This window comes from Malus sylvestris, chromosome 6 (assembly GCF_916048215.2).
Source record: "Malus sylvestris chromosome 6, drMalSylv7.2, whole genome shotgun sequence".
Lineage (NCBI taxonomy): Eukaryota > Viridiplantae > Streptophyta > Magnoliopsida > Rosales > Rosaceae > Malus > Malus sylvestris.
In genome coordinates, this window is record NC_062265.1 from 29,319,770 (window position 1) to 29,334,284 (window position 14,515).

General features: G+C 39.4%; 1 protein-coding gene across 1 annotated transcript; it reads left to right on the forward strand.

Moving 5' to 3' along the window:
- Positions 1–7,959: 7,959 nt before the first annotated feature.
- Positions 7,960–10,313, forward strand: LOC126627035 (L-type lectin-domain containing receptor kinase S.1-like). The gene has a single exon (XM_050296456.1). It carries the CDS (start codon positions 8,049–8,051, stop codon positions 10,149–10,151), a length of 2,103 nt encoding a protein of 700 aa, XP_050152413.1. The 5' UTR covers positions 7,960–8,048; the 3' UTR covers positions 10,152–10,313.
- Positions 10,314–14,515: the final 4,202 nt, after the last annotated feature.

Here is a 14,515-nt window from a genome sequence, read left to right on the forward strand (position 1 = left end):
CTAATATCTACAGCAACATTATACATATACTAAAACCCAACATAAAACACTGTTTTAGAAAGAAAAAGAAATGTGCAAGGTTTTGAGAGGATAGATGTACATATGTCTCACTTGGCTTACAACAAGGAGAACTGCATTGGCATTTTCTTTCCTGGAAAACACTGATCGACTGCCACCAGAGAGCTGAAACGCCCTTTATCGCAAGAGCATTAAAGACTAACAAGCTAATGTGCAGAATCTGCAAGTAGATGCCAATGCATTCAGCCCGTCAATTTAATTATATTTTAGTTGCCCTTACAAGTACAATTTAATTGATGATGTTGCAACAAAGAATGCACTAAGAACCATCTTTAAGTAAAACTTCAATGTTGTACTTTATTTAGTAATGGTTATTTTTTAAGGTTTCTTTACTTATTATGTAATGCTATCGGGAAGCTGATAATTAACGTGAATTCTAAAATTTGTTTCAGTTTTGATTATTGCTTTCTACCATCAATATATTTTAAGAAAAAAAATTGAAAGACTCTCTTAAAGAAAACCCCTATATAAATTTTTCACTAACCTTCCGAAATCTTAGAGATCGCCCTGCATATAAGAGTGTATATGAGGTGATGGGAGAAGTGATGATAAGGCCAAAGGAAACAAGATCCATAAACATCATTGACAATTGCGTTGGAGATGTTACATGTGGGGACGTTACTTCGGTAACAAGCATGAAGGCTTTAGCATGGGCATCGACCTCATTTCTGCCAAACGTTTTCAGTAGCATAATTAAACACAACAATTTCTCTTTTGAGACTATCTGGCACTAAGTGACACAAAAAATGAATAATTAAAGTAAAAAAAAAAATTAACGGTCATGAAAATCAAATGTAGCAACTAAAAAAGCACTAAATTTACGTAGCATTAAAACTGGCTCTGAACTAAAATCTAAGTTAGTAAAGACATTTTGGAAAAAATAAGATAAAATAGTGAACACTGCAGAAAATAGACATACACAAATAAAACATAAAAAATCAACCCAATTTTTTTTTTTTAAAATGAGACTCGCTCACCGCGATTTTTCTGTGCACCTGTAATTAAGTATTGTAATAATTTAATTTCACTTAATTATTGTCACATCCCAGTCTAGGTTCCCACCACATCTCGAGCTCAACTCCACTATAGCACAATATTATATGTTTTGAACCTCGACCACGCTCTCACAATTTTAATTCTGTGAACTTACACAAAAACTTACTAGTGGATCATATATAATGTGATTGTTCTCTCGCAAACTCCCTTGATTTCGAAGTTTTTTCAATACCACATGCGGACGTAAATTTAGTGCTTTGGGAACGGTTCAAACCGGGTTTTGCAGTACCGATGTTGATTTCACGTCTGTATATTGTACTTTTCCATTTTGTTGAAAGAAATAAAAAGGCCAGTCCCCGACAGTAGGGTACGTGTCGTTTACTCGTTCCACATGCGAACAGGCCAGAAACATCGACACGCATAAGGTAACACCTAACTGAGGCGACACGTGGAGAGACGCGTGGCGTCAAGGCAGCTGGCGAGGATTCTGTTCCTAGGAAGGTTTCATAAGGCGCGAGGAGCTAATTTCATCCACTGGATTATTGTGGTGGCAAAATTTAAGGACCTAATGGCAGGCAAGATTCTCCGTGTATAAATAGTGAGAAACTATATTTTTTAAATTAATTTTTTAGTATGTATATTCTTCTATTGATATAATAAAACGTGTTGTATCACCTTATGTTACAAGCATGTTGAAAAATCTCTCAAGGACGTGATGGTGTTGGCCCACATGGCATAGCTCATTGGCTCGTGGCTGATAGCGAAGAAGAATTTAGAACGATCAGTTGTTAATGTTCCCCTCTAATAATATAATGGTATATAAAATGATATTGACTTGTTATTGTTTGGGATGCCATCATATGTCGGTATACTAAGTTTATATCTTAATTTGCTATCCATACATGTTTTCTTGGCATATATCAATCAGGTATCTCGCCCTAACGTTTAACTTTAAGTTTGTTTACTTCTTCGAGGAGTTGCTGAATAAAGGGGTCTTGAGTGGTGGAGTCATGTATAATTTGAGCCTTTCTTAGTAAGTTTCCATCATCTCTTGGACGCAAGGAAGTTTAATTGTTGGAAATTTGAGTAGTTTGAGTATAAATTTATTTGTCCCACATTGGCCATTCCCAAAAGATTTTATCACTTTATAAGGCTTTGTCATTTATAGAAAGTGATTGGAGTAATAGACCTGAAGACTAAAATTGGGCTCATCCTTGGGGTTGGGCTTTGGGGTGTACTAATTAATTGGTAATTAATATATATTTAATTGTCAAAAGATGGGCCTTGGGCCTCTTGGGCTCTAATAATAAAATTAATTAATTATTTTCGGAATTAATTAATTATTTTTAATTTCGAATTTAAATTAATTAATTATTTTTACAGAACGCAGAAACAAAAACACCCTTTTCAGCATATGTCTCCCAACAGATGCATTGACACACCTCGATCCTAGAATCAAGGCGTGCTGGCCGTCACGTGAGCGTGACGTAACCAAAAGTGCGACGCGGAAGCAATAGATAAAAACGTATGAGGGAATAAAAACCAACTACTAGCAGAATAATCAAATAACGTGCTAGAATAAGTTTAAGTGTGAAACACACATATTCAGAGCCTAAGAACTAGGTGCAGTCAAGTAGGACCATAACTAGATTACAACACCCGCAGGTGAGTCCTACATTTATGTAGTCTGTCAGTACGCCGTGAGGATCCTCGTGGGCCACCAACACTGCTAACTAGAACCTGGAGGGGCGCAAAACAAAATTGAGTGGGTCAGTAAAACCAAAGTTTTCCAAAACATTTCATTTAAAACATTTCTAACCCCTCACTGTAAAACCTGTATACTTTCCCAGAAAATAACATAATAGTATATAAATCCTCATATATCTCAAATCATCAATCTATCACAAATCCAGAAATATGTCATGCCATAAATGTCAAAAAACAGAACATGGATGCATCAAAATAAACAGGTGACATAATGAATCAACCGGAGACCCTGCAGTTGGTCATGTATGGTTAATTCCATAGCTCAATATCCAACCCAACCAGAGTCCGGCACTACTCTGCACATAAATCAGAACTACCTAAAGTAGTTTGTACGATAAGAAAGGTGTAAGAATACGCTATAATGCTTCTCTCATCAATCATCTGCGCGCATAATCTAAGGTCACCTACTAGTCGGAACCACCTCTAGTGGTCTGTACGACTAGCATGTCGGAACCCTCTCATGGTCTGTACGACATGCACTTACTTGGATCCAAGGTGAGCGTGCGGTGCGGTGAATAATATAAGCACTAACACCAGGGGTGCATGTTATGAGCTCTCAACAATTCACATCATCAATGATTCACATGAATAACATAAAACTCACCTGATACTCACATGTGCGTCCACAACACCAATTCACATATATATATATATATATATATATATATATATATATATATATATATGCATCACTATCAATTCATACAATTCACAATATGCATGCATGGCATTTGAAAACATATATTCATATAAATTCAATTTCTGGGAAAATCAATAGTATATAGGTATATACGGAAAACAAAACTGCCCACTCACTGGTAAGTCGATGGGTCGTAACCCCCGTGACGTCCCTGGATGCGTTCGTCCTTGGGATAGGTGTCACCTATATGCGAAACAACTATAAAAACGTTAATTTAAGCACATAACCGACAATTCGTAATAACTTCTCATACGGTGCTCAAATTGGGTATATGAATATACCACATCGACCTATTCGACGTCACGGACGTCGAGAAATTTTTAGAAAATTTTTCTGAAGCTGCACGCGCCCCCACGCGCGTCTCCTACCTCGGCTCGCCGGACTGGTTTTTTCCGGTGGCCGGAAAACTTGAGATTTTTCAATCTCCTTGTTCTCCGTCATTTCTCAACCATTTTCTTTGTATTTTATATCAAAATGAAGCCCTAAGCATGTAGTTTCACGTTACACTACTTTAAGGCTCTAAAAACTACAAAATCTCACCGGAGAAATTCCAAGAAAACCGGCCAATTTTGAACCCAATGATCCCGACGTCCAAAACCTTCAACGAAGCACTTCGAGCTTTCTTGGGACCTCACTAAGCTCACTACAAGCTTAGAATTCCCTGAAAATTAACATATCACGATTGCATGAACAGTGATCTCAAAATAGGTTTCGGGTTTCACGTGATATCGAGGGTTCCAAGTTCTAAAAACTGCACCAATGAACTCACAAGGTTGCAAGGATCCACAAACTTACCTTTTTGACGTCGATCCGTGAAAGTTGGAGGGTTTTGGTGCCTCGTCCGTACGAGTCGAGAGGGAGAGAGGAAGAACTGAGAAGGGGAGAGAGATAGAGGGCACGGGGAAATAATTCCACCCTTATTTTCCTAACCACATAAATTACAACCAATTTTAATCCAACTTAAAATATTTTCCAAAAGCTTGAAATATATGAATTTAGTCCAAATAATATGTCACACACACTCATAGGGTAATTCCGTCATTTCACATCCCCGATATAAAGAATCCCGGGACGGGCTGTGACATGCATCCTTTCCTTATACCTGTTGCGAACATGTATAATCACAGTATATATACATCCATCTGCATGACATTTAGAACACAGAAAAAAATCATAAATCTTCTCCTGCAATCATAAACATCATTTTTGAGAGAACCACATTAATATTCGCCAGAAGTCAATTTTCCGGTGCTGGAATTTCTAACTTAGATCGTTGAATCCTGGTGAAGCAGACGTTCGTAGAACTACAAGCACTGAGTAGGGGCGAAATTTCTGTTTCAAGGACATTGCAGTACGCAAGTCTCGATCTTTTGTTACTCTATTTAATTAATATTTCATCTTGTTGAGTCTCTGGAATATATTTATTCGTATTTATTATTAGTATATTTATTTTATTGCGGATTGTTGACATATATCCAACAGTTTAGTCAAGGGCATGTGGCTTTTCCTTGGATTCACCATATTGACTTATGGAACGTGCCTGTTGGAAGCCCCCCTTGTCTCCTACACCCTCTAGTCCCTCCAAGCCTTATTGCTCCTTCTTGGATTAGTAGCTAGTCTGGGTCATGGTAAGGGCCATAGTCATTTGGAAACTCTTGGGTCATTGATCTTTGAGCCCATGTGGATGGGTTTTTCTCGATACTGCCTCAAGTAGTCTCAACAATAGCGATAAAACAACTTTTCATCCTTCCACTCCTTCTGCGAGAATGTATCTCCTTCCATTTTTCCTACTTTGAGTCAAAGCAGCTGGGTTGAGAGAAGTCTCGTGTTGATCAACATTCTAATGAAAATGTCGTTCAACATCTATGTTGAAGACAAGTGACCTTCCGTTTGGGGGGTACCCACATGATGATCAACAATCATGAGGGCGATTGTCTAGCCTCGTAAATAATCTCAAAGAGCTTCTTATAATGTTCTTGGAAGATCTTATTCCTAATTGTTATCTTGTTATTCTCAGCCTTCAACTCTTTAACCTTAGCTTGAAGAGCATCTTTCCTTCTTTTCCTCATTTATTGTTTCACACTAGGCATGAGGGAGGAGTCGTTCTGTGTGTTATGGCTTCCTTCGCTCCTCATGTTGGTGAGAGATACTTGATCGAAGGAGAGTGTACGAAATATGAAAACTAGCCTGACAAGGCATACATACTAGCGAAGATGGAACACTAACTGTATCACATACATTACATATTTTTTTGTCTTTTTTCTCCTATCTCAAGTCTACTTACATGTTAACTTATGGTAAATGAGTATCAAAATTACTTTTATCAATGGATTTCTAATTTCCCTACCTGTGATTTTTTTAATTGTTTTTTGTTGTGTTTTAAGAATAATTAATCATAAATAAAACAGTTAAGCGTTTGATAAACTATTTTTCATAAGTAATGTGAGTGTGAAAAACAATGTAAACGAATTTTGTAAATTTTAAATACAAAAGTGATATAATTGTATATAATGACAAAAATGAACATAGTAATAAGAGTAGTGGTAATGACAGAGGTGGCAGTGGCAACAATGCGGTGGCAATGATGATGGTGACGGGAGCAACATATTGTGAGGCTTCCTGAGGTGGTTGTGGTGGTCACAATGGTGACGATTGTGGCGGCGAAGAGGGTGGTAATTGTGGTGGTGCTCCAACATTAGTGGTTAAAGTGATATGTAGTTTGAATACTTTGTCTTCCAATGGAGAAAATCCGTACAGAAGGATAAACAGTGTCGTTTCAAAAAATTATGATAGAATTACAAAAAAATTAAAAATTTCATTAAAGCTCAACTTTGCTTTTTATGAAAACAGCTTTTACAAGCTAACCTGCAAGCTACTTTTAAAACCTGGTCCGGAGGCCATTTCTTTAAAAATAAGCAAGATAATTTATTTTAACTAAACACTTTTTACTATTTAACTTTAAAGTAAAACAATACTTGACCAAAAAAACAATCCAAACGAGTCGTTACTCACATTTTTGTCATTCATTTTAATTTTAAATTTTAAAATTTTTAAAAATTAATGCATCCATGAGTGCAAATGGCAACTTTCCATGCTCTTGTTTTGCATGTTTAGACCTTCATGTTTGGTTCTAGAGGGGTTAGGTTTCATGCCCCCCCTCCTCTTTTCTTTGTATCATTCTCATTTTTTGTTTCAAGAAGGGTAAGATTTATGTCCCCCCTTCTTTCTAGTGTATTCTTTTTTGTTGTCTCTGTTTTTTGGAGGGGTAAGGTTTATGTCCCTCCCTGACTAGGTGTAACTTGTTTTTTCGTTATCAATAAAATTACCCTCGTACCGTCGAGGTTTTCCAAAAAAAAAAAAAAAAAAAAAAAAAAAACTTTCTATGCTCATTAAGATTTTGTTCTTTAACTCACTGGATCTTGAGTAGAAGAGTGATTTGGATCTCCATATGATAATCCAAACTCACAAGCAAAATGGTGGAGGAGGAGACTATGTTGAATTCTAATTGGGCCTCTATAAATGATTGGACCTGTGGCTTACGTTGTCATACACGACTCTCGTTGCTTAGTCGTTGGGATGTAATCTGGAAGCTCGTGGAAAAGACCCAGCAACCCTCCTTCAGGTCTTGAATTGACTAATAATACTTATGGTAGTCAAAATCGGCTCTGGTGTTGCCTTATCTCTTCTATCTTATGGTTTCAAACTGCATTAATTCGTTGACCAACTAGGAGCAACCTTTTCCCTTTCATTTTGCTCCTCACATATTATCCTTATTTTGTAAATAAGTTATTTCTACGATTCGAATCCGTGACATTTTGAGCTCAAAGAGGCAACATTTTCACTATGCAAGGCTCGCCCTCCTCTATAAGCATACAATAATCGTCAATTTTCAAATACGTAATGTGAATTTTCATTTTTAATGTATGAGATGTTTAAGAAGAGAAAAATGAAATATAGTACCTAGAATGCTCGAGTTGCTCTTAACGACATGAACTACAATCTCATTGCAAGCATTCAACCAGCATTCCAAGTTGCAGTTCAAATTTGTCAAGTTTTTTTTCATTAATAGCTTATATGGAAAAAGAAAATTTAATATAAGGTTCGTATAAATGCATTGAACTATTTCAACTGTAACATTCTTGAAAAACCTTTTTTTTGTATTGTTACCAAAAAAAATTACATGTACTTTGATAACATTACATGACAATGTCACAAAATTATTAAGATTCTTTCTCCCATTTAATTGTATGAAAGTAAAAACTACATCATGCACAAAAGGAGAAATTTTTAGTGTGTCGAGAATACGATTCAGTACATCAAATATTTTGATACAAGTGGTTCAAATTTTATTTTTCAAGTATTCAATAATTTTTACTATAACGTTTAATATATTAGACTGAGTATATGTGCGCACTGAAAAATATCTCGAGAAGAAAAAGAAAGATACAGGTCCAAATGAATGATAAATGACTAGGATTTAGTCCTAGCACCGCACCTGTACAAAAGTATGACTAATCTTTCATTAAACGAACATAACACTAGTTATTCCGCCAACAAACTTTTTCCCGCTCCCCGGCGCCAACCTGAATCTCTACGGATGAGACCTTTCTCAGCCGTTCTCCTCCTTCTCCTCCTCCACCACCGCTTCGTCTCCCCCACCTCCGCTCTCGACTTCCTCTTCAACTCCTTCTCCAACATCACCAATGCCACCAACCTCACTCTCATCAACGACGCCCGACTCGACGGCGCCGCCATCCGCCTCACAAACGATACCAACCAGTTCGCCGTCGGCCGCGTCTTCTACCCAAAGAAAATTCTCATGAAACCCACCTCCAACTCCACCTCCGTCGCCTCCTTCTCCACCTCCTTCGTCTTCTCCGTCCTTCCGGACATTGCCTCGAGCCCTGGATTCGGCCTCTGCTTCGTTCTCTCCAACTCCACCTCGCCGCCCAATTCCCTCGCCAGCCAATACTTCGGCCTCTTCACCAACACCACCGTCCCCTTCGTCGCCCCGTTGCTCGCCGTCGAGTTCGACACGGGTCAAAACCCGGAATTCAACGACCCAGATGGGAATCACATCGGAATCGACCTTAACAACGTCGATTCCGCCTCCACGACCCCCGCCGGGTACTACAACTCGACCGGAGGATTCGTCCCGGTCCAAATGCGGACCGGGCAGAACGTCCGGGCCTGGATTGAATTTGACGGGAGTAATCTCGAATTCAACGTCACGGTCGCCCCTACCAATGTGTCCCGCCCTTCTCTGCCAACGCTTACTTACAGAGAGACCAAGATTGCGAACTACGTATCGGCCGAGATGTTCGTTGGGTTTTCGGCTTCGAAAACGCAGTGGATTGAAGCCCAGAGGGTTTTAGCTTGGAGTTTTAGCGACAACGGAGTCGCCAGAGACATTAACACGACAAATCTGCCCGTTTTCCAGCTGGTTTCTCCGTCGACTTCGCTGTCGAGTGGGGCGATTGCCGGGATTTCAATCGGTTGTGTCGTTTTTGTGTTGATCTTAGCATCCGGGTTTTACTTTTACTGGTGGAAGAAAAGGATGGAAGGCGAAGAAACCGACGAGATCGAAGATTGGGAACTGGAGTTTTGGCCGCACAGATTTTCCAACGAGGAGCTGAGGGAGGCGACGGGAGGTTTTTCGAACGATCAGCTTCTGGGTTCCGGCGGGTTCGGAAAGGTTTACAAGGGGACCTTATCAAACGGCACGGAAATCGCCGTCAAGTGTGTCAACCACGACTCGAAGCAGGGGCTGAGGGAGTTCATGGCGGAGATCGCCAGCATGGGGCGGCTGCAGCACAAGCACTTGGTTCAGATGCGGGGCTGGTGCCGGAAGCGGAACGAGCTGATGCTGGTGTATGATTACATGCCGAATGGGAGCCTCAATCGGTGGATTTTCGACAAGCCGAAGAAGGTTTTGGGGTGGGATAGGCGGCGGCGCGTGCTTGCGGATGTGGCGGAGGGGTTGAATTATCTGCACCACGGGTGGGACCAGATGGTGGTTCACAGGGACATTAAGTCAAGCAATATTTTGCTGGACGCGGAGATGAGGGGGCGGCTCGGGGATTTTGGGCTGGCGAAGTTGTACGAGCATGGGGAGGTACCGAATACGACGCGTGTCGTCGGGACGTTGGGCTACTTGGCGCCGGAGCTGGCGACTGTGGCGGCGCCGACGGCGGCGAGTGATGTGTATAGTTTTGGGGTGGTGTTGTTGGAGGTGGCGTGCGGGAGGAAGCCGATTAAGATGGACGCGGCGGAGGATGAGGAGGTGTTGATTGATTGGGTGAGGGAGTTGTATGTTAGAGGGAGGGTGGGGGAGGCGGCGGACCCGAGAATAAAGGGGGAGTATGAGGCGGAGGAGATGGAGATTGCTTTGAAGCTTGGGCTGGCTTGTTGCCATCCTCATCCACAGAGAAGGCCTAACATGAGGGATATTGTGGCGGTTTTGGTTGGTGAGGCTGCAGCCGCCACCGCACCCGCCGCATTGTTGTCTGAATTAGCAAGGGGTGATAGTAGCGTTGGCGGCGGAGACGGCTGTAGTGATGAAGAGTCAATGGAAGCGGCGCCACTCCAACTCCGGCAGCCTTCAGTTTGAATATGCTTGGTTTTTCTCTTTTCAATAATATTTTTTATTGTTTTTCAATGATATAAAAATAAATTGTGAGGTATACACTGTACACATTGACCTTCAATTTTTTTTTTACTTTGAAATATATATTTTTTTTCAGATTGAAATCTTACGTTTTGACCTTCGATCGATTTATACTTTATCTTATGTGAGAATTTGAAATGTTTTTTAATATTGAAATCCAACGTTTTGACATTTTGTCGATTTATCCTTTATATCAGGTTTATTTGAAAGTGCTTTCAAAATGATTCAAAATGTTTTTAAATAAAATGTTCTAGACTCAAAAAAACACTTTAAGTGATTCTGAAATTTCTATTAAAGTTTAGTTCTAAAAACATTTCTACAAAAAACGCTTTTAATCATTTTGAAAGCAATTTCAAACGAGCTTGTTATGTGTATGGCCAATTACTAATTATTAACAGTAGTACGAAGTAACGGGATTCACTCTCAAAACCACTAACCATACCAAAGAGCAAAACGAAAATACACTCTGTTATACTCTCGTTTTTTCATTCTGCATCTTTAATTTTCTTTTGTGAAAAAAGAAACCAGGACCTAAATATTAACTTAAACCTATCTCACTCTCATCACAAAACCTAAATGATTCAAACACACGTGAGTCGGATAGATGTGTTCTTCAAGTCTCATGGGTCATATTCATAAGGATTCAATTTGCAAGAGGTGCATAATATAGCATTGAGAACTCTCCTATATTTTTAGTTATGCACCTAAAAACAAATTAAAAACCCTCTTTCTGTATATTCAACTCTCATCATTTCTGTTCTAGAGCTTTCTCTTCCACCTTGACTAGTATTTAGTTTTTATGTAATGACGTTAATACGAAATCGTATATGTTTACTACTATACGATATTGGAGTACACTAAAGTTATTTTTTGGCTTGCACGTTCAATTTTCAATTTTGGCATCAGTAAAGGCTTTAATCGTTACCACATCAAATGCCAATCACTTACCATCTAGAGACAACATGTAGGTAAATACCTTTGAGCTAAGACATAAGAAATGAAAGTGCACCCCTACCATTTAATTTACAAATAGATTGTCACATCCCGGCCTGGGGCGTATCATTTTCCGGGCCCGCTCCACCACTGTAGCACGATATTATCCGCTTTGGGCTTACTATTCCCTCATGGTTTTGTTTTTGAGAACTCACAAGCAACTTCCCAGTTAGTCATCCATCCTGAGAGTGCTTTGGCCTCCTTCTCGCTTAACTTCGGAGTTCCTACGAAACCCATAGCCAGTGAGCTCCTAAAAGGTCTCGTGCTAGGTAGGGATGAGAATATACATTTAAGGATCACTCCCCTGGGCGATGTGAGATGTTACATGGATCCGAACTGATCTCTTCATTTTGCCCGGAGGATTCTCGCCGGATTCTCTTTGTGAGGATTTTGGGAATCCTGCAATCATATCCGTTCATCGAATATCGTGCGGTCAGAAATCATTGTAAATTTTTTTTATTTAAAATTAAATATAAACAGTACCTGACAAAAACTAACCTCACAATATACGATGAACGAATGTGATTGGAAGATCCCCGGAATCCTCACAAAGAGGATATGGCGAGGATCCTCTCCCTTCATTTTGACCCGGCCCGGCTCGAGCCCACCCCTACCATTTATACTAAGAATTGATTGACCTTTTGACACACCCCGACCAAGATCAAGGCATGCTGGCCGTCACGTGAGGGTGACGTAGTCATGTGCACAGTGCGGAAGCAATAAGGATAAGAAATATATGAATAATTAAAAACCGAACTACTAGAGTGCACTAGTAAACAGGAAGTGCTAGGAGTAAGATACAAAAGTAAGGTCATCTCCAATCGAAGGGTCCAGAGGGCCAAAGGGCCGAAAATAGCCCGAAAACCGTCTCCAACCGAGAGCTAGGCCAGAAGGCTTTGGAATTTGGGAAGCCCCCACGGAATTGGAGAGGGCTGGCCATTTTTTTTTTAATGTTTTGTTATTTCTGTCGGTTATAGCCGACAGAAATAATATATACTATATTATTAGTGTCGGTTATAACCAACACTAATAGCAATGGTAATATAATAGTAGTTTCAACAGTGTCGGTTAAAACCGACACTAATTTGAATTCTAATTTGAATTCCAACAGCTAGCCAGTCACTAGCCGTTGTATTCAAATTTTTTTTTTGTTTTTATGAATTTAAACCTTTTTTTTCCTATAACTTATATTTTACAAATTTTGGTTCATATTTTTTTCGTATAACTTCTATTTTACAAAATTTGTTTCATATTTTTTTTTAAATTCCATTTTTTCCCTATAACTTCTATTTCACAAAATTTGTTTCATATATTTTTTTTTAAATTTCATTTTTTTTCCTATAACTTCTATTTCACAAAATTTGTTTCATATTTTTTTTAAATTCTATTTTTTTACCTATAACTTCCTAAGCCATTATACACCATTAAATTAAATTAAGTAACATGAAATAACATTAAACAATATGAAACAACATTAAATAACATTAACCAACATAAAAATTATACAACATGAAACTTAAACAACATTTATAAAAACATTTAAAAACATAAAACATAAATGCCTACTCCATGCTTCTTTGGGCCCAAAGATGTGCAACAAGATCTTGTTGTAGGTACTTGTTTGTGGTACGAGAACGTATCATTCTATAGCGCCTCATGTACTCATCTATAGAGATACTATCAGTTCTTGGATTGAAAGGCAAATTAGGCTCCTCATATATTTTTGCACGAGCCTTTCTTGACCTATTTGGATCTTTTTGGTCATCATCGGACTCTTCATCAATATACCCATCTCGCTTATCCTCCACTATCATATTGTGTAATATGATGCAAGACATCATGATGGAGTCCAAATTTTCTTGACTCCACATTCTTGCTGGTTCGCTGATGATCTTCCACCGTGCTTGTAGAATACCAAAAACTCTCTTAACATCTTTCCGATAAGCCTCTTGGTGTAAGGTAAACAACTTTTCCGCGTCATTCCTAAGGTTTGGAATTGCTTGGACAAGTGTCGCCCACTTTGGGTAGATGCCATCTACTAAGTAATGCCCCATATTGTATTGACGGTTGTTGATGAGTAGTCAAGTTGAGGTACTTTACCTTCCGTTAAGTTATTGAAGAGGGGTGAACGCCCAAAAACTGTAATGTCATTTTGGGATCCAGGGACTCTAAAAAAAGCATGACAGATCCATGTGCCATATGAGGTAATCGCCTCTAACACAATATTTAGCTTTCTCGACCTTCCGCTAAAGCCTCCTTGCCATCCAGTGGGACAGTTCTTCCAATCCCAATGCATGCAGTCTAATGACCCTATCATGCCTAGAAACCCACGGTCTTCAGCTTTGCGAATGAGCCGATTCAGATCTTCTTGATTTGGCTCGCAGAGGTACTCGTCTTTGTAAACCTGAACAATTGTGTCACAAAATTCTTCAAGAGTATCAAGGCATGTAGACTCAGACATACCATGGGTTTCATTCATTGAATCAGTTGGGGAGCCATATACCATCATTCAGAGTGCAACAGTAACCTTCTGATAAGGTGAGAAACTAGGGCGGCCTGCTCTGTCATGCTTCTGTCGAAAGTACGGATTGACTTGTTGGACATCACACAATAAACGCTCGAAGACATGAAGCCTCATCCGGAAACGACGTTTGAAATCCTCTTCTGTGTACACCGAGTTGGGGTCGAAGTAGTTGTTCATTAGATTGGCATGCATCATCGCTCTGTTTCGTGGTTTGTAAGAGCGACCAACAATAGAGCCACCCCATTAAAGTTATTCCTCAGTTGGTTGACACACCATGGCCGCAGCCATGGCTGCTGCTCTGTTTTGTTTGTTGCGCCTTACTTGAACTTCTTCATCAGACTCCCCATCTTCTCGTCTCATTTGCGCCCATTTTGATTCTCTTTTGGAATTGGATGAGGACCTCCAGTTGGAATCTGAAGAGGATCCAAAGTTGGAATTCATTGCAAACTTGAATTGAAAGAGATTGAATTGAAATAGATTGAATTCAAAGTTGTGTGAATTATATCCCAATATCCACCCTATTTATAGCAAAAAATTATTCAAATCCAACGGCTAGCTGACGTCACTTAGCCGTTGGATTTGAATTTAAGTTGTAGTTTCTAAATAATAAATTATGTTTTGCCCTCGGTTGGAGACGGTTTTTTGTGACAAGGCTAAAACAAGCCCTTTGGCCCTTGGTTGGAGACAGAGGCAAATATGGCCATGTATTGTTCATTAAAATATTAATATATTGGAGGATCTTGGAGGGCCAGAGGGCTAAAATGAGCCCTCTGGTCAGCCATCAGTTGAA